General features: G+C 42.5%; 1 protein-coding gene across 1 annotated transcript in view; it reads right to left on the bottom strand.

The window, feature by feature from the left end:
* The window catches only part of AMN (amnion associated transmembrane protein), an 80,842-nt gene that overhangs the window by 42,345 nt on the left and 16,990 nt on the right, over nt 1-21,507 (bottom strand). Inside the window, exons 4-6 of the mRNA XM_029597995.1 lie at nt 19,534-19,627; nt 18,371-18,606; nt 11,230-11,367 (exon numbers count right to left, since the gene is read on the bottom strand). Coding sequence (XP_029453855.1) covers nt 11,230-11,367; nt 18,371-18,606; nt 19,534-19,627 — 468 coding nt within the window. The remainder of the gene's footprint in view (nt 1-11,229; nt 11,368-18,370; nt 18,607-19,533; nt 19,628-21,507) is intronic.

Genomic DNA, 21,507 nt, shown 5'->3' with positions numbered 1-21,507 from the left:
AGATATCATCAGCAGGGCTTTTCTCCAATTTTAGGGATTTAATGACATGTTCCACCTCTTGACTAGTTATTTGGCCCTCTAGAACAAGAGCTCCACTTGTGTCCAAGGTTTCTAAAGGAACGTCTTTTCAGAAGTTATCTATAGCATCTTACTGGAAACAAACCTCTGACGACTATAAGGTTTTAGAGAAAGAAGGAAAGACTTCACATATCTCTCAGCTATTTATGACCAATGCACCCTTCTCTGTAACAAACTGTTTAACCACCTAGAGCACTGGGTCATCTTTTTCAATTTATGGGCTAACAGCTTTTCTGATTTGATTCCCATTGTATAATACCTTTGCTTTGTTCTTTGCAAGCAATAATCCATCTTCCTATTCAGAAGTTGATTCAGTTGTTCCTGCCTGTAAACTAATCTGCCCTTCAGCGCGTGAGAGGGGGGATTTTTTTTTATTCAGAGATCCTAAGACCAGCAGATCGCTTCTCAGCTGAGATTCTCATTTCTCCCTTGATTTGCGAAATAAACTGACCTCTGATGACAGCCTTGGCTGCATCCCACACTACAGTTTTTGAGACCCCTGATGTTTCATTCATATCAGAGTAACCTGTGATGCCTTGTAAATAGATTCTGCACGTTCTGGGCATTTAAGTAGTGATGGGTCTAAAACCCAGCACCTGGGCCTTTGATAGCTTCCAGCACACAAGTCCCTGTAACTGGAGCATGATCAGACCACACTAAGTCTCCTACCAAAGCAGCTGTAGCCCAGCTGGTGCAACCATACAATAGATCAATTGCATGAGTAAGAATTATGTGGCAAAGAGAAACAAGTATATTCCCTGCCAGTTTTATGAACTTGCCTCCAAAGATCAATAAGCCCAGTTTTCTATATGGCGGAAAATTTCCGCATGGCCCCTCATGCTGCTATTGGCAAGACCCTTTCCGCCAGGTCAAATCTTATTGCTGGATCATTCACTGAAAGTTTCTGTTGCTGATAGGGAGCACTCCCTGGCTGAGGAGAGATAGTCTCAGCTTCTTCTGTACGTGCCTTAGATTTCTTTCTAATCCTAGATAAGGACTCAGCATAACTGGATTTGATAGACTTAATAATGCCAGAATGTTACCTGGATATAATGGATATAATCTCCCAGTAGCTTTAAGCTGTTGCTCAATCCTATAACTGGGTCTGTTCCCATATGACTCTACATTGGGTCTCCGTGATATCTGACTTCAACTTGAGGTCACTGGCATCACTGACAGGCTCCCTATGCTGTAGCCCTCCAGCCCTCTCCCTGCTGGAGCTCCACGCAACTGACTGCAACTGTCAGAATGAATTTAAAAAAAAAGGTATTTTGTAATGTTGAAAGTATTCAACAGGTTTTCCAAAGCCTGAGGCAAAAATACTCTAGTCCACATTGAACTTCACAGAGATCTCCTGTAGCTACACTCAAAGCACAGAGGGTAAAGAATTTCTCATCTCCTCTGCGAACAGTTTCTGGTCAGAGTTCTCCTGCCTCAGGAATGAGCTTTTGCTTTCATTAAGGCCTTGCACTGTCTCTGCTCGACTAGGCAGCACCTTTCAGGAACTGCTTTCTGGGTATTTTTCTGTTAATCTAGCCACTATTTTTCCCTTCAAAGGCACACTTCACACACAGCTACTTAACTGAGCTCACCGCTGAAGTCAACCAGCCAGATGTTAATTCCAGTGGTAATGGTAATTTTATTTTGATGAACTGATTTTTGCAATCACATCAAAACGGTATACAATAAAAATGTAAAAAGAAGTACAATAGAGCAAATCAATATATCAATAAAAATTAAAAAGCTATTACAATATAGCAAAAACCAAAATGCAATGCATAAACACACATTAAACACAAAAACATTTAAATCAAGATAAGAATAAAAAAAAATACCAAAAACCATTATCAAATTCCTCATATCTCATAAGTATTTCATCGGTACAATAGAAACAGAAATTGCAAGAATAGCTTAAAATAGTCCTGGTTTTAACCCAAAACCTTTGAGAAAAAACAGGATTTAACTGATTTCCTGATTTTCAGATAACTGTCTTCCAAACGGATATCTAGAAGTAATGAGTTCCAAAGCACGGGAGCCTGATATTGAAACCACAGACTGTCGAATACCCTCTAAATAAATTTCCTCCGGTGAGGACAACTTAAGGAGGCCTTTTTAAGATGACCTCAAACACCATGATGATTGATAATGGATCAACAAATTGAAAAAATATTTGGGAAGACACTTGGAAAGTGCTTTATGGGACTAGCAGAGTACTTTAAACAGAATTCCTCAACGAACAGGTAACCAATGTAGCCCTTTGAGAACAGGAGAAATATGGTTGAATTTTGATAAACCCTTTATGATCCTAGCTGAAGTGTTCTGAAGCAACTATAATCTTTTTAATTTGGACTCAGTGACTCCTAAATGCAAAGAATTACAGATACCGACAAGTAAAGATTTAATGGGTGGATCATTCTGAAACTGAAAAAAAAAATTACTTAGACACTATAGACACCTGTTTGTTCATAGATAATATATGATCCAAATACATTCCAAGAATTTTAATATCCTCAACAACAGGTATTCTACAATTATTCACAAAGGGAGACAACTTAATATTTTACTTAAAACGACCAAACCAAATGGCCTCAGATTTTTCTGGGTTCACCAACAATTTGTGTGTACTCAGTCAGTGATCTTGTTCAAACAATCATTAAACCTAGTCGTATCCAAAACTGCGTCAGAGTTGAAAGAGACAACTTGTATGCCAACTGCATAAATGTATCAACTGAAACCCTGCTCATGAATTATTTTGGGAAGTGGGGCCAAAAAAAAAGTTAAAAAGGAGAGGGAGTAAAATAGACCCCTATGGAACATTTCATCACCCCATATGACCCGAAATTGGTGATTCTTCAAAAAACATCAAAACCATTACCAAACATTCCTTGATATTCCCAGCTCCTGCAAGTGTGGTAACAAAAAACATGATCAGTTGTAACAAAAGCTGCACTGATGCCGATAGATACCACTATAACATCTTTTCCCTTATCAATATTTAGCCTGATTTGTTCAAGAGTGCCAGAAGAGAAGTTTCAGCACTGAACGTTTGGCAAAAATCTGATTGTTTCAGATGCAGCACATCAACTTTATTTACAAAGTCACTAAATTGAGCAAAAACAACTTTTCCTATTGCTTTAATTACAAATAGAATGTTTGAGACTGGACGATAATTCTTAGGATCACTAAATAGCATCCAAATAGAAATGGAAAAACTGATGAAATCTTTAGAGTAGCTGGAATCTGGCCAGTGATTAAACTTGAATTTACCAAAGGTATTAAGAATTTGGCTAATCCCAAGTCCTTATCTTTAATGAAAAATGAAGACATAGGATCAAGATCAGAAGTAAAACTAAAGATGCCAAAATCTTTTCCATACTCAGTAATACCACTGGATTAAAAATTGCTCCTCAGCCTTTAAACTGCCAGAGATAATGGTGGAAAGAAATCACCAGGGACCAGAGCAGGATGATAAACTGATTCAAGGCATTGAATTATATACCTGCAGGTGGTCTTTACCTCATTTAACCACTACAGCCCTAATTAAATTCCATTTCAGTGTGGGGGATTTTCGATTGGCAAAAATGGCTGAGGCTGTGGTATTAGCACAGCTGAGTGAGCTTTTGGCAAATTCTGAGGCTCTGGACCCTAACCAGTCTGGGTTTCACCCTACTTTCAGCACAGAGCCAGGGTTGACAGCTTTAATTGATAATAATGCAGATTATGATAGATCAAGGGGGGGATTAAGGTTCCTGATGCTCCTTGAGACTCAATTGATCGCTTAGTTTTGTTAAACTGTCTTAAGGCTTTGGGTGTTTGGGCTCAGTTGTTAAGGGATGCTCATCGATTCTTTCTTGGAGGTCACAGATTTTCACTCTGCATCCTTGGTTGTCATCCGTTCTGAGCCCCCTTAACTGGAGCGTGCCACAGGGGTTTGCCTTTGTCTCTTAGATTATTCACTGCGTGCCTTCAGCTCCTATGATCTGTTATAAGTGGTCTGGGACGGAGGTGTGCTGTACGTCTGTAACCCCACCAACCCTGTACATAAAATGTTGAGAGGATCTGTCCCCATATGGTGAGTGTCAGTCTCTCTGATTTATTTTGTGGGTTCAACAATTTGGCTCATGCATATGGTGAATCGGACCCTGATAGAAGCAGCTGGGCAGAATAACGTTTCCTGGCTGGTACAGGGAGAGCGTCGCCTCCCCTCCCCTCCATGAATCCGGTCCCCCTGTTTTCTCAATCAGTGCTAACACAAATAAAGTTCACTAACAAAATCGCACCACTCCCAGTCTTAACCAAACTCCTAACTTCATTTTTCTGGATTTTCCAGTCAGCAACCAGGGGCATTTTTATTTTAGCAGAGGGTAAGCAGTCTGTACTGAATTCTGAGAGTTAATGGGATTCACAGTCAGAGTAAAACATACACTATGTCAGAAATATCTAGCACCCCCAAGGTTTGGAATACCATACTCCCAGTCCACACTTGAACAAAATTTCGATCCTTCAACCCAGAATCCCCTTTCCATCACACCTGACCCCATGAGCTACTCCCAATCTCTCAACCGTAGGTACCTCTCTCCCACGGTCCTGGGCCTCTAGCTCCAGCACTGTGCAGGCTTCCAAGCTTTCCTCCACACTCCAGTCCTCCTTGGGCTCTCTCCTCCTTGTGGGTTACCCCTTCATCTCCTTCTCCAGGATGTTTTCCTCAGAGGGGAGGAATTGCCTCCTCTCCATTCTTCAGGACTTTTTCCTCGGGGGAGAAACCCCTCCGCAGGGCCTACTCCATACTAGAGGGGTCCCCGGCTCCCACCAGCCCATAGGCTGGGCTACTCCAAGACTCTGCATCCTGGAGGTCCCTGTCTTCTGAAGCTCCAACCTGGAAAGGACAACTTCCGTCAATTTGACCCAGCATTTAAACCTTCCCGGGGCATATCCCCACCAATCATGCCTTCCCATTACTCTTAAGGGGATAACCTCGTTCCACCCCCTTAACCTATGTTGCCCATAAATATTTATTTATTTAATAACTTTTATATACCGGCATTAGTAGGAGACATCATGCCGGTTCACATGACAACAAAAGAGTGGAAAATACATTATAACAGGGTGGTGGGTGAGGAATAACAACAACAGAGGAGGCAAGAAAATATAGGTCTGAAAAATATCCCAGAAACCACATCCCTTTGATTCCATATCAAAGGGATGTGGTTTCAGGGCTATTTATGGGAGGAGGAATATCTTAGTGGTTAGGGCAGTGGGCTATGAATCAGGAGACCAGGGTTCGAGCCCTGCTGTTGCTCCTTGTGACCTTGGGCTAGTCACTTTACCCGCCATTGCCTCAGTTACAAAAACTTAGATTGTGAGCCCTCTGGGGATAGGGAAATACCTACAGTACCTGGATGTAAACCGGTGTGACATCTCAGATCAAATGTTGGTATATAAAAATAATAAATAAATATCAAATCAAATGCCATTCAGAGGACATGTAGCAGAACTGCAGGGTCAAACATTCAACATTTTCCATAACACTTCAAGCAATGACAATCCCAGGCTCCCCCACGCAAAATATCTTGTATTACTAAATGAGAATGGAGCACAATCAGGTGCCCTGAACCCACACAAACACACACACACACACACACATATGCCAATGGTATTTAGATTTTGTTGCCTCTTTGCCATGACTCGGAGAGATTTCTGTGCCTATTTAGAAACTGTCTAAGGTTAGTAGCTACCTGAACAAAAATTAATGGGTTAAAACTTAATGCGGAAGAATGGAAATATTACATGTAGGGAAATCTCCTCCCTCTCAGATATTCCCTGCTTCGATGTCCGATAAAATTCAAATGCAAGACTGAAATTAAAAGCTTAGGGTGTCATTTTAGATTCTGTCCTAAGGCTCGAGTCCCACGTTTCCATGGTTACCAGAAAGGCTCTTTGGCGGCCTAGACTAGTGAAACAACTTAAAATGCTTTTACGGAGGATAATTATAGATTGATAATGCAGGCTGCGGTGTTAAGTCATTTAGGTTGTTGTAACACCAGGGCCACTTTTACCTCTGGGCAAAAGGGGCAGCTGCCCTGGGGCCCTGCACAGCAGTGGACCCATTTTATAAAGCACCAGGCTCGGTCACTAAGACTCTACTGGCCAACGTCAGGCAGCAGAGAACAGCCCTCAGCTTCCTGCTCCAGCACCTCCTCTGCCAGAAGGCGAAGGGGTGACCCTGGAGCACAAAACAGAGCAAAAAAGAGCCACTTTGATCCCTAATCCAGTCATTCAAGAGCAGGAGGGAAGGGGTGAGCTTGCAGCAGACACTGCTCTCTATGCTCTCTAGTCCAGCACCTCCTTCTCTTGTTCAAGTCTCCCCCCCACCCCCCCTTCTTCTGCCTGCAGAGAACAAAAGGGGACTGGGGATGCCGGAATGGGACGGCAGAGTAAAGAATTCCGTTTTTGCCTGCACATTTCTATTTCTAATTTGTGGTCACTTATTCAGTATTTGGTGAGGATCTGTTCTGCATGTGTGAATGAACTGAGGTAAGTCTACCAGAGTGTAGGGTCTGTGGAAGGATCTATTTTCATACCTGGGAACCCTTGATTTCCAGTCACCCTGAGATTGCTCGTGAATGCGGCTTCAGGTCCTGTCCTCCTCCCAGGCCAGTCGGAGGCCTCTTCCCTTCCTGCCTGCCAGCATTAGTCTGCAGTCTCAGGAAGAAGAGAGGCGAGGCCTCTGATTGGTCACAGGGCAGGGAAGAGGAAGGAGGCAATATCTAAGCCAGCAGCAGGGCACCCGGAGATTACAGCTGCTGGCCCGGAGACCCGGCAACTCCATTTGAATTCCGGAGTCTCCAGGTCAGATTCTGAGAGTTCCCAAGGACGGCTATTTTCCCAATAGAAGGTCTATAGGTATTTTAGGGCCCATTGGAATATTTGCAGCACTACCTTTGCAATACTGTTGCAGTTTGGATTTGGGGAGTTAGGTGCTGTTTTGATGTGGCAGGTTTGCTCTATGGGTTCTGAAGGGACATTTTTGCAGGATTTTGTGTCACTTCATAAAGTATCCAGTAATGGCGGCAGTCTATGTCACTATTATTGAGGTGACAACTGAATTTGAAATTTTATTTTTTTTTTTATGATGAATGGGCAGAAATCCTTGTTTAGCCCAGCCACCTATTTCAGAGATTACCTTCACCCAATGCAGAATGGATTTCTTTTAAATTTGTACATTTATGTATTTCTTGATGTTATTTTTTGCAGCCTACCTCCAAAAATCACAGATAACACATTCATCAGACACTGTGATTTCAGAAACATATTTTAATTATGTTTATAAATACATGCAACAAAGTTTAAAATTATTGTAACACTTTTTCTTGCTGTTATCTGCCTTATACAGGTTTTCTTCTTCTGTAAAGGCGGAATGTAAATTAATACCATTAAATGAATTAAATTCCATGGAAAAAGAGAAATAAGACAGCAGAAAAAGACCATAGGGCCTATCTGGTCTGCCCATCTATAACACCTAATCAGCTCTCTAATCCCTACCTCTTCCTAAGAGACTCCCTGTGCTTATTTTAAGCTTTCTTGCAATCAGGCACTGTCCTTTCCTCCACTTGAAGGCTGTTCCATGCATCTGCTACCCTTTCTGTAAAGAAATAGTTCCTTAGATTACTCCTGAGTCCATCCCTTTTTCACCTTCATCCCATAAGACCTCGTTCCAGAGCCTCCTTTCTGCTGAAAGAAGCCTGCCTCCAATGTACTGATACCTTGCAGATATTTAAATGTCTTGTTCCCAGTTGTTAATGAATTGCTACCTGGCTACAAGCAAGTTGCTACTTAGTTATTAATAAGTTACTAATGTTAAAGAGCTGCTACCTGATTGCTAATTAATTGCTTATGAGCTGTTACCTAGTTTATAGTAAGTTGCTAAGTGGTTGCTAATGAGTAGCTAACTAGCTCTTAACGATTTGCTGCCTCACTGTTAATGAGCTGCTACCTGTCTGCTAATGTAGTGCTTTCTCAACCCAGTCCTCGGGGCAAACCCAACCAGTCAGATTTTCTGGATATCTACAATGAATATGTATGAGATAGATTTGCATACAATGGAGGCAGTGCATGTAAATCTAACTCAAACATATTCATTGTGGAGATCCTGTAAACCCAAATGGCTGGGTGTGTCCCGAGGAGTGGGTTGAGAAGCACTGTTCTAATCTGTTGTTGAGTTGCCAACAGCCAATTCATGAATACTAGGGGTATGCAGGAAAAAAAATATTTGTTTTTGTTTTCAGGAGCTTTTTTTTCCCATGTATTTCGATTCATGAAATATTTGATTCATTTCATTCATGTGAAAAAAAAAATTGAATCAAACATGAAAAAAAAACCCCAGACAAAAAATTGAAAATGGAGCCTTCCGTCTGTCTCTCCCATCCACCCACTGGGAAAAATGTCAGGGCCAGGATCCGCACCCCCCACCACCCCCCCAGCTCCCACTTACTCATTCCAATGAGGATCTGCCGGGGAGGCCTAGGCAAAAGCCGAAGCCTTGGCCTTGCGTAGGCCTAGAACTTGTTAGGTTGCCGCAACCTTGGCCTCAGCCTATGTAAGGCCAATGCCGTGGCCTGGACAAAGGCTGGATCCTGATGCCAGGGCCTTGACCTGGACCCAATCCCACACTTGGGCCCAGCTCAGAAGCCAGGTCTCAATACCTAGGCCTCGGCCTAGGTCAGAGCCTGAGCTAGGTCCTGACACCGGGGTCTCAACCCAAACCCAGGCCCAACATTGGGGCCTGGCTTCGAGGCCGGAGCCCAACACCTGCAGCCCGCCCCAGAGGACAGGTCCAACACTGGTACCTCGACCCCCAACCCAGGTTCGACTTTGGGGTCCAGCCTGGAGGCCTGGTCCCAAAGCCTGTGCTTCGGCTTAGGCCATATCCCACACCCAGAACCCAGGCCTTGGAGCAACTCCCACAATGACCTCTTCTTTCTTCTTTTCTTCAACTGACGCTGTCCACTGGGATCGCACCGGAATTAATTAACTCCAGCTCATTCAGTCCAGTGGACATCATCATTTTGATGTACAGCAATTGTCGTACAATGCCATATATCAAAATGGCACCATCCACTGGGTGAATGCCCTGGAGTTAATTAACTCCAGTGCATCCCCAGCAGATGGTGTCAGTTAAAGATGAAAAAAAGAAAGAAGAGGACATGGGCTATGCTCCGAGGTGTGGGTTCTGGGCCTGGGCTTGACCAGGCATTGGGACCCAGCCTCCAGGCCAGGCCTGGCATCAGGTTTGGTTCCGGGCTGAGACCCCCGATGTCTAGACTTGGCCTCCGGATCAGACCCCAGCATTGGGCTTGGATCTGGGTCAAAGTCCTAGCATTGGAACCAGGTGTGGCTGCTTCTGCAGATCAGGTAAGTGATTGTTTGGGGAGTAGGCTCTGGTCTCAGCTGAGACTGCGGTGACACACTTGAGCATAGGCCGCAGCCCCTGCTTTGAGCCTTGGCCTATGCCCTAGGTGTTACCCTGCCTCGGGCCTAGGCTTAGGCCCGAAGCATTCATTTTAAATGAATGCAACAAATAAAGTCTGTTTCATTTGGGGGGCCCTTTATTTGTTTTAAGGCCCCGCCGAATGAAACAAAATTGACCTTATTCATTGTGTTTTTCACATTCATTTAAAAAAAATGCCCAACCCTAATGAACACTCAAAGGATAACTTTCAAAGAACTCTGCTTGGCCCCATATTCACATATGTATTGCTGTGCGAAGATCTACTATGGTATTTTATAACCTGCACATATCAGGTACGCACAGATTATAAATTACACATATGTCTATCTCCCCAACATACGAGCATGTGTTTAGGAATGTGAAAATACCTGCAATGCATTGAAAGCTCAGACCTTTCCTACCTATTTTATTAAAATTCATGTGTACATTTTACGCACAAAAAATATTTTAACTTGCTTACATTAAACTTTGATTTATACATGGAAGTTAGAATATTTTAAAACATGTGTGTGTAATTGGAATCACCAGTTTGCCGATACCTCCATCAGTTTACACAGTTCTTCTCCAGGTCAAGACCCTCCTAGTTCTTCACCCTGAATTCCTCCCTGTTCACTCATACTTCCCACCCACCAATAGCTGATAACAGATGAATTTGATATCAGTTATACTAGATAATTAGCAAGTATAAAATTGCACGAATAAATTGCCTAATGTATTTGCATAAGTCTTTTATAAAATGGTAACTTACGCATGTTCCTCTTGGCCCATCCGGAATACCCCTAGACTGCCTCTTTTTTTATGTAGGTGAAACCGAAAATACGCATGTACTTTTGTTGTTTATAAATAGCATGTAGACAAGTACAAGATACATCTGTAAATGCTCATTTTTTGCACATAACTCCTTTGAAAATTCTCATCAGTGACTACAGATTTGTAAGGGTATGAATATTGGATAAAGTCTTTCACTCCCCGGATTGGCCAGAACTAGATATGCCATGGAGGCAGTATTCACAGCCCCTGTGGGGAGATAGTCAGTCAGTTATTATGCAACAGCGACCCCTAGTGGTGAGATTTAAGGCCTCTGATTGCAGGGTTCTGGAAGGAACTTTGGTGCATGGCCCCCCTGCTGAGGACAGTCACTGCCGTAACTGGATTAAGTGAAATTTGGGGAGGATATAAAAATAGGGGAAACATCCCCAGATAGTTGTGAATAAAGGTTTATAGCACCAGATCCCAGCCCTGGTTCCAAATGAGCTGAAAGCCTAAAGGACCTGGAGGAAACAGACAGATTAAAAAAAAAAAAAAAAGAATTGTAAGAACATAAAAGACCTGCATGTGAAGTTGCTGTGGTATTTGGGTAGTGTCTGAGGTGCATAAGTAGTCTGGGTGAGTGGTGGACAGCTCTGGTCTGGTTTTCAGGACATCCACCATGAATATTCATCAGATATATCTGCATCCATCAGTTATCCTGAATGTCAAATCTTTTTGGGTCAAGGACCTGTGTTGCCCACCACTAGGCAAGGTCACTTATGTGCCTCATAGCCTAATGTGATAAGACAAAGGCAGCATTCCGGACTTGTCAAGAACATAATAAAGAAGATCAATTGTTCTAGAAGCACTGACTCTATTCCTTCCAAACTTACCCAGCTGTTTCCGCAGGCGCATCCTGTTTTGTCATTACACTTTGCGTTGGTCACCTTCAGTGAGCCTTGTCCATGGAATTGCAGCTTAGCAGTGTTCGATTGCATATAGTGGACAAAGTCTTCATCTCTGGTGAATTTCTAATATTCCGACAAAAACAAAAATAGCACTGCAAAACACAGAGCATCAAGTAGTAGATTACATAAATCAAAAGGAGCAAGTTTTCATGGCATAATAAAAAAGGTTTTTTGCATCTTCTTTTATTTTATGTGTAATAATTGGCCCTACCACATTTACATGGCAAAAGTATATTTAGTATTTTATGTTAAAATAGATGCAACTTGATATGCCTGTTTGGTCTGATGAGTTTCGTTTCCATTTTACTCTGCTAAAAGATAGACATCAGATGCAAAGAGATATAAGCGAGACATGAATGGATAACAGTTAGTGGCAATCCTGTAATCCAGTACATAAAATAACCATTTTACATACCACGAAAAGAACACTGAATAGGGTAATGCTGGAGGCAATCCAAAAGAGGGTCTGTCAAATAGTGCAGAATGTGCACCAAAACCCTATGTAATGAGAGGTAAGACCCTAAATACATAGAACCTAAAAAAGAGGAAAGATGGTGTAGGGAGGGAGGGATGTGATAGACAATATTCAAATACCGAAAGGTATAAATAATGCACTACTCCTACTGCTTATCACTTCTATAGTATTACTTGACATATGCAGCGCTGTACAAAAACACATAGGAGACCATCCCTGATCAGTAGAGCTTACAATCTAATCAAGACAAACATAGACTTTGGGAATTTCATGCACAAGAAGCAAACATATTTCCATGAAAATGTATTTCGAGAACAAAAGGTCATAATGTGATGGAAAAGGTTGTGGATGCATGGAGGAAGGGGAAGGCAAATACAGTGACAGAGTGCAAGATAGCCTGGGATAAGCACTGATGACCCTTAATTGCAAAGAAGTGAGGGAGAAATCAAATATCAGTGTGGTCTATGACATTGCATAAGGAAGCAATTTGGACAGACGAGATAGATTTTACAGGTCTTATCTACCATGGGTTTCTATGTCTACCTAATTGACTCATTAACTTCAACTACATAGTTCTATCCCTTAGAACAGGGGTGGCCAACTGAAGTCCTCAAGAGCCACAAACAGACCAGGTTGTCAGGATATCCACAATGAATATGCATGAGGTAAGGAAGCACCAGCAAGAAGTGAAGTACTTTTACTTCCGCTAGGAGTGCAGGAGTCAAACCTCCAGAAAAGGCAAGAAGATGACATTGTAGTTTGGAAGGAGAGAATGACAAGATGAAGCACAAAGAAAGTAAGGATTGTGGGAGTTTATTACTAGAGGTGCATGGAGGGAAATTAAATCAGAATTTATCACGCACACTTGGTAATTTTATCATGACTGAAACTGCAGCAAATCTAGGTCTAAGCATGACTAGTGCACTTGTCTGATGGGTGAACATCTTAGTATTGACATTCACCCTATCTAAACTACACTAGGGAATTTTTAAAAATAGCTGCTATTCCTCCAGCCGAAGAGTTTTATGACCCTTCTAGACAAATGTTGACAAGTTGAATTTCTACTTCATTAAATTCAACTCCATATGATGTCACACATCTGGAGGTGACAGTATACAATGCCGCCATACCATGCAAACACCAGGGCTCACAATCATTTTCCCCAGCCACCTTCTGTTCTCTCTTGCTGAGGGCTGTAAAGTTCCAGAAAGTTTAGTAGTTTGGAAATTAATACAAGAAATTAGAAACCCCATGAAAGAAAGTTAATTTCAGTTTCTACCAGAGAGAGAGACATTTGCTTCTTTTTTATGCCATAAAACCAGTTAGAAGGGCAAGCCTTTCAGGACAATTATCTTGAAAGTTTATAATTAAAGTCCTTACTTAAAAAAAAAAAGGCACACCTTTTTAATTTCGGGCTTTTACCTCGGAGTCATTCATAATTTGAAGTTGGGAACCAAGTCAGCACAGGTAAGAAAAAGAGAGTGGGAGCTAATAGGAGAGAAAATAGCTCACCAGCTGTTGAGCAGGTTTATATAATATTTGCCAAAAGCAAGAACTTGACTTTAAAGTTGCTTTTCCTGTTAGTGCGGCTTTTTAATTCTTCCATAACCAGTGACAAGCCTCTGTAAACACGGTATCCGGCGCAGAACGGCACAATGAGTGTAGACCACATTCTTGAAGCATGATTTGCTCTACCCCTTTTCATTTTTGTTAAAATAGTAAGCTTTGTTTTCGTTGTAAGTAAATTAAGACCAGGACCATTAGACATTCCTAGTTACTGATGCAAACTCACTTCAATGAAAACCTCAGATACGTTAAAGATCTAAGGGTTAGGGTCAGCCTGACAGCTTATTGGCAATGCCGGGTTCGATACCTGGGTCCGATTTTCCACTCCCTCAACTGGCAGAACCCTAGAAATCCTGCGGAGGCAGCATTCATGGCCCCTGGGATTGGGAGGGAGTCCCAATCATCTTGCAACCAGCCGTATGTAGGGCTTCTGATTGCCGGGCTCCCCGCTTATTACGGTCACTGCAGTGACTGGGCTAAATGTAAGCTAAGAGTAACTACAAAATGGGGGGGGGGGGGGAATCAGCAGGTAGTTGTGAATACAAACGGATGGCAACCAGATCCCAGTCCTAGCTTTCATTGAGTTGGAAGTCCAAATGGAAGAAACAGCTAGATTTAAAAAAAAAAAAAAAATCAGAGGGCGACACTGACAGCCAGTCACCCCTCAGCAAAATGCCTTTTGATAAGTCTCTCTGTAATACACGGGCACAGCAAGAATCAAAGCCGTTCCTGCAGGTATAACATTCTGAGTCGCATTTCTTCACAGGTGTTCCCGGGGCAGGGTTTGGTTAGGGGAAGGCACAAATCTTACTACATGTATAAGCTTTCCTTTAAAATGTGCCCACACAAAAAGCAGGTGCAAAGTTGTACATTTACGTTTCACAAGGCCATAATCAAAGGCAAACCCCACGGTTAAAATCTATGGGCAGTTTGATTATGGCCTCCTTCATGTTATACAATTATATTATTGTTTTTACTGTTTTGAGAGAATATCGCTCAAATCAATGCCAAATGTTTCTTAACTTGCTGTAGCTTCTTCAGGTCTTGCCTAACATCTTACCGCCGTACAGGCTGGGTATTCATCTTGACCAGATTGCAAGCTCTAAAGAGAAGGGGCCATCTCTTGCATGTATTTGTACAGCACTGTATATGTCTAGTAGTGCTATAGGAATGATAAGTAGTAGTAGCAGTAATAAGCTAATTTAATAACATTTATAACTGCAAGACATGAACTATTTTGAAGAATGGGAAAAGGAGCAGGAAGGCCAACATGGTGATAATTGTATTTATTTATTTAGTTAGTTAGGAACTTTTAATATACCAACATTCGTAGGACACATCACGCCGGTTTACAAAAAACTAAATCAGGCAGAAATTACAATTAACACGGAGGGGGTGAGAGTGGAGCAGGCAAGAAAAGGGGGAGGGAGGGCAGAAAGAACGAGAAGTGAAAAGGAACAAAACAATAAACAATAATGGATGGTAAGATAATGGATAAAAAACATATCTGCAGAAAATTTCTTAAATGACAAAAAATAGGCGAGGTAATTATTTACATTAATTTGTTAGGTCGGCTCTACGACGGGACGGAGTACATTAGAGAGAGACAGAGGGAGGGGGAACGCAGAAGGAAGAGGATGGGAGAACACCTCGAAAGGCAGGATGGGTGTGAGGACCAGGAGAGAGGAGGCAGTTGGGTGAGTTAGGCGCGGGTGAAGATGGGGGATGGCGAGAGAGGGATGAGCGCTAAGTTTGGTTAAAATCTGGGTAGGCTTGCCTGAAGAGCCATGTTTTGATGCCTTTTTTGAAAGTGTGTAGGGAAGGTTCAAGTCGTAAGTGAGGGGGAAGTGAATTCCAAAGGGAGGGGCCGGCAATGGTAAAGGCTCTTTCTCTGGTGATGGAGAGGTGAGCAGTTTTGAGGGGTGGGGTGTGCAAGGTGCCTGCGAGAGTAGTTCTGGTGGGGCGATTGGAGGTGCGGAAATGTGGCATGTCCTTGAGCCATGCGGGGTTGCTTTTATGCAGAGCATTGTGCAAGATGGTGAGGGTTTTGTATTGGATACAGAAGGGGATCGGGAGCCAGTGCAGGTCCTTTAGTATAGGGGTAATGTGTTCAGTCTTTCGGGTATTAGTCGTAATTCTTTCCATAGCATTCTGTAGGATTTGTAGGGGCTTGATAGAGGAAGAAGGGAGGCCTAACAGAAGGGAGTTGCAAAAGTCCAGGACTAATCGGAAGTCTTGGGCATGGAGGAGAGGTTTCAGTTTTTTAAGTATTTGGAGTTGTAGAAACCACCTTTTAGAAAGGATTGAATGTGTGGTTTAAAGTTGAGGTGTTGATCTAGTAGGACTCCTAGGTCTCTTACAGTGGGTACAGTTGAGTGTGTTAAAGTAGGGACGGAGGCAGTGGGAAGGTTTGAGTATTCAGGTTGATTGGAGATAAGGATTTTGGTTTTTGCTGCATTGAGTGTGAGGTGGAGGTTGGCTAATAGGGAGTTGATGGAGGAAAGGCAGGATTCCCAGTATTGAAGGGCAGCCTTACGTGTTGTTTGGATGGGGATGAGGATTTGTACGTCGTCAGCGTACATGAAAAAGTTTAGATCTAGATCGGAGAGAAGATGGCAGAGGGGGAGGAGATAGATATTGAAAAGCGTGGAGGATAGGGAAGAGCCTTGGAGGACGCCTTGTGTCAGAGGGATGTGTGGGGATTTACATTTGTCAATTTGTACAAAGTATTCTCTGTGTGTAAGATAAGAGGAGAACCAGGAAAGAGCAGTGTCAGAGATGCCAATCTCTGACAGCCGAGACAAAAGGATTTGGTGATTGACAGTGTCAAAGGCTGCCGAGATGTCGAAGATGGCAAGGAGGTATGATTTCCCTTGGTCCATGCCTAAGAGGATGGTGTCAGTGATAACAAGAAGGAGATTTTCGGTATTACAACCTTTTCGGAAACCAAATTGAGAGGGGTGGAGGATATTGTGCTCCTCGAGGAAGACAGTGAGTTGAGTGTTGACTACCTTCTCAAGGATCTTGGAGATGAAAGGCAGGTTGGAGATAGGCCTGTAGTTAGCTGGGTCAGCGGGGTCGAGGGTAGGTTTTTTAAGGAGGGGTTTGACCACAGCTAGTTTGAGGGGATCTGGGACTTTGCCGAAGGTAAGTGAACAGTTAATTATATCTGCTACGGGTTTAGTAATAGTGGTAGGTATGGAGAGTAGGGTTTCTGATGGGATTATGTCTGCTATGTGAGAGGCAGGTTTCATCTTTTTTAGGAAAGTTTTTATTTCCAGGGTGGATGTGTGGTTGAGGTATCCTAGGTGGTGATTAGTGTTATTAGGGAGGGGCTGGGTGGGGGAGGGCTTGGAGGGGAAACGTAGGAGGATACTGTTGATTTTGCTCTGGAAGTATTTTGCAATTTCTTCGCATTTTGTCGTAATTTTCTCAATTGTTGTTTTCTCAATGAGAGGTAGGGTTGGCGGACTTTGTGAGATTTGCAACATAGGAGAATAGGGCACTAGGGTTGAATTGGTAGCCATGGATTCTGGATGAGTAGAAGTCCCATTTGGCTAGGAGAGTGGCCTGGCGGTAGTTGTGCAGGGTTTGTTTGTACTCTGCTTTGTGTGCAGGGGAGGGATGTCTGCGCCAGGTGCGTTCCTTGGATCTGAGCTCTTGCTTGATCTTTTTTAACTCGTTAGTGTACCAGAGTTTTTTCTCTTTGGTCGCATAAGGTATTTCTTTGTGTACCAATGGGCAAAGTTCATCAGCTATGGTGGCATTAATGTTATTCCATGACTGTAAAGCTGCGTCTGGGTTGGAGAGGTCAAGGTTCTTTGATGCTTTATCAAGTGCTAGTGTGAGTTCCTCTGAGGGACAAGATTTGCGGAATGAAATGGTTTTTTTCTGTGTTTGTGAGATCTTGGCAGGGGTGTTGGAGGTGAGGGAGGCATTAATGATGAAGTGGTCAGACCATGGGATGGGGGTGGCTGTCGGGGTGTTGGGTACCGAGATGTGGGAGTTAACAAAGATGAGGTCCAGGGTGTGACCTGCTTTGTGTGTTGGCGTTGTAATAAGCTGTCTGAAGCCTAAAGCATTAAGTGTAATCAGGAGGGTGTCACAGGCGGGGGTTGCCGGGCTGACGTCTACGTGGAGATTAAAATCTCCAAGTATGACAGCAGGGCAGTCGGGTTTGAGGTTATCAGCGATAAATTCTATGAGGGAGGAGGGGTCATGATCGAGTGTGCTGGGGGGGGGGGGGCGTAGATAAGGCATACCTGGAGAGTTGATGATTTGAAAAGTCCTATCTCTAGTTTGGGAGGGGGTTGGGACAGTTGGAGTTTGAGGTTAAGGTGTTTTTTGGCAGCCAGAAGTAGACCACCACCCCTTTTTTTGTGTCACGGGATAGAGAAGATGTCGTAGGTCTGTTGGGGGAGCTGATTGAGGAAGACATGGTCTGAGTCCTTTAGCCAGGATTCCGTAATAGTACATAAGTCAGGGTTGTTGTCGTTTAGCAAGTCGTAGAGGATAGGTGCTTTTTTGAGGATGGCTTGAGCATTAAATAAGGAAATGGCAAGCGTTGCTAGGCCTAGGAATTGAGCAAGAGGTGAGATCATGATGGGGACTAAGGATTTCTGAGGGTTGAGGGAGTGATTTTGAGTTAGGATAGTTTTGCGCAGGGTGGGGTGGTGCACAATGGGGATTGTCGAGTAACACATGGTGGCCAGCAGGTAAGGGGAGATGGTTAGATAAGGAGCTAGTGTATCGGACTGGGGTGACCAGGAAGTAGGAGGAGGGCAGAGGTTAACCCACCGTAATGTGTTACACAAAGGGGTTAGGTTGCAGGATGGATGGATTAGGTAATTACATATAACAGGTCTGCAGAGTAGCTGGTTATCACTTCAAGCCTGGAATGACTTCAGACATATGGCTCAGATGTCCAGATTTCCAATGCTCAAGCTAAACTCACTGACTCAGTAAACCAAATGGCTTTATGGTCTAAGAAGCAATAGTATTTGCTTAGTTTCTCGTGCTACTCACCTGACCCATAATGGAAACGCTTTTTAACTCAATCGCTTGAGAATATGACTGAATGTTTACGCGGAATGACGCGTCAGCTGGGAAAACAACATCATCATATCGGCATGGGACACTTTCCTCGTGCACAGAAAACAGATAATTTCCAGATTCAAGGTCATCAGTGGAAGAGGCCGCGTGCCAAAGTGTAGGATCCAACCACTGATACGAGTCTGCATCCCGAAATGTAGAAGTTGATTCTATAGAGACAAGCAAGAGATATGATATATTTTACAAGAAAAATAAAAAAGTTGCACTCTAAAAATTATGTGCAACCCAAGAAACAAAAATACTAATGGCAAAGTATATGAATGGCTATCTAAGCTGGGCTGTATGGTTTGCTGGAGAATTTGTGCCACCAAAATGTAATGAGGATAAAGTGGTCAGGCACACCATAAGATAATTAAAAAAACAATTCTTTCATTTACACGACAATCACATGTCATGAGGTGAGCGCCACATAAATGAAAGATTTTTTTTGTTGTTTTACATTATCTTATGTATGCCTGGTAACTTTATTCTCACCATATATGTTTTAAAGGACTAAAGGGCTAGACCATAAAGGCATTTGGCTTACTGAGTCTGTGCGTTTACCTTGAGCATTGGAAATCTGGACATCTGAGCCATATGTCTGAAGTCATTCCAGGCTTGAAGTGACTAAAAGTCACTCTTTTTTCAGTCCATAGCTCATGTGGTAGCCAATGTAAAATAAAATGGTGGTGCTGGCTACTACAAACAAAGAGTATCACCATGCTGTTTACTCGCTGTTCTCACTGTTACCAGTGGACACAAGTTGACCTTGATTGGCAGGCATAGCACAGAGCCTAAGGGATATACATAGAGACTGAACTAGTGTCTCACCTCACATCCTTCCCAAAGGAAAAAAGTGAGAAACTGTGGACTTGATCTCAGGATTTTAAGATGTTTATCTCACACTTTCTCTATGGAATTATTGGTTTCATGCCACATGTTTCCAGCTTATTGGGATACAATTTACAGTGGTAAAGAACTATATAGGTCAGACATATTTTTGTAAATAATTAGGATTTGGAAACCATATATTTACACATATACTTTTCAATGTAATGTACTCATCTGTTGGTAAGACTGGATTGTGTTGGACACACCTGTTTCACATCCTGGATTGCTGGCGCTGCCGGCGGTATATGCAGCAAATCCTGCACCTGAGGCCAAAATGAATTCTCCATCCCAAGGTATATACTAAAAAACAGAGAGTAAAGTTTGTCATTTAGTTCCTGTATGCCCAAGAGTGTTTGGCATCTTGTGCTACGAAAAACATTTGAATTGCATCACAAATTGTAAAATATCAAGAATCAGAAGAAAACATAATTCCAGTTGGGACACTGCTTGCAAGGTGACTGAGAATGCAGTCTGAATGATAGAATCGCAGAAATATAGAACTGGAAAAGATAATCTAGTGTACCTGCTTCCTCCAGGTAGGACTGCTTATGCCCATGTCATCCCAGACAAATCCCATGCTCTTGAACATGGACATTTGATATTCTGCCTTTTACCCAAAGTTGATCTCAAGGCAGAATAAACCTAAATGAACAGAGGCATTTGAGGAGCTTACAATCAGAATGTGTAATTAGAGTAACATGGGAAACCAGTTTGTGAATAGACCCAGTTGTGTCCCTCATTTAATTGGGGTTGTGAGAAACATTTCTCAACAAAAGCAAAATTGGTGAATTTTGTCCCAGTCATCTATTCCCAAATATTTGACAACTTGCTGCAAAAGTAAAAAATGTCTTCAAAGTATGCAAAAGTTCACAATTCAAGAATATGCAGTGAAATTCATCCTCTCCTACATTCTTACTGGTTCTGTTATGATGGACATTTGAAAACAATTTACGTTAGATTACAATGCACATCCCCTGGGGAAGCGTAAATGAGCATCTTCTCACAGCGTGTCTAAGCATAGCTCTTCCTGTAACGTCTTCTGCTCAGCTAAAACACACTCGCCTGTTTCAGCAGCTATAATTTTTGATCAGTCATAATATTTTAGGTGGGTGATTTCTCTGGGCCGGCCAGAAAAGAGACGTATTTCTTATCCTGTTCAAGGGTCACAAATCTCCCTCACTCAATAATGAAAATGACTGTATTTACCAAAGAAATAGTGCTGCACATAACTGTACCTTAAAGATGACAGAGTGCTGTATGAAAATACCCCAGTATGGAAGTCTAAATTAGAGGGAACCAGTGCCTTCCACTCTAGCGGGTACTTAAGTACTCTGAACCATCAAAAGGTTGATGTGGGGAAAAAAAGGGAAAGTTTTTTTTGTTTGGTTTTTTTTTTTATCATTGTCAATTGGCTTGTCAGGATGGTCTTTTATATGAAAATCAAAATTTGTATGATAGCAGCTTCAGCCCTAGAGGCCATTGTACTAAACTGGAGCAAAGCTCGCAGGAATGGCCAGGGGCATAGCTAGGTACTTAAAAGATCCGGGGCATGGGCCCATAGGTCCTTCCACCTGCCTCCCCCCCCCCCCCTTCCCAAAAAAAAAGATTTTGATAAATACTATTTGAAAAAATTTAAAAAACTGACTGAAAGAAGCAGGAGAAAAAGCTGGCCGGAGGAGTGGGTTAGAAGGCCAAAGGCTGCCCGTGCTACACTTACACTCGCTGAGGCACCCAATTAAGAATTATGAATTTATAATAACAGAGTTTACATTAAAAAGGACATTCAAAGTATAGTCTTCTGAGGTAAAAATATCACTTACAACAGTATGTACACTGTTGTGGCGCCACAAAACCCTGCAAAAAAGACACTCTAAACCCATATGGTATTAGGTCTATTGTAAAGCAAGCTGGGGTGTGGGTTTGGTGCTCAGAAAGCTATGAATAAACTGAATTACAATATAGTGCCATATCAAAATGGCACTAACTGCCAGCACACAAACAGTACGAAAAGGCAACACTGCAAATATTCCAGCAGGCCCTAAAACACCAATTCACCTCCTACTAGAAAAACAGAACAAGCCAGGCTACAATACATGCTTATGCAGAAACTACATGCCAGTAGAATATGCAGAACACAGTCAGACCCTCACCAAATACAGAATAAAGTAACTATAACAGTT

This window comes from Rhinatrema bivittatum, chromosome 4 (genome assembly GCF_901001135.1).
Source record: "Rhinatrema bivittatum chromosome 4, aRhiBiv1.1, whole genome shotgun sequence".
NCBI lineage: Eukaryota > Metazoa > Chordata > Amphibia > Gymnophiona > Rhinatrematidae > Rhinatrema > Rhinatrema bivittatum.
This window is presented reverse-complemented; position numbering and strand designations above follow the sequence as displayed.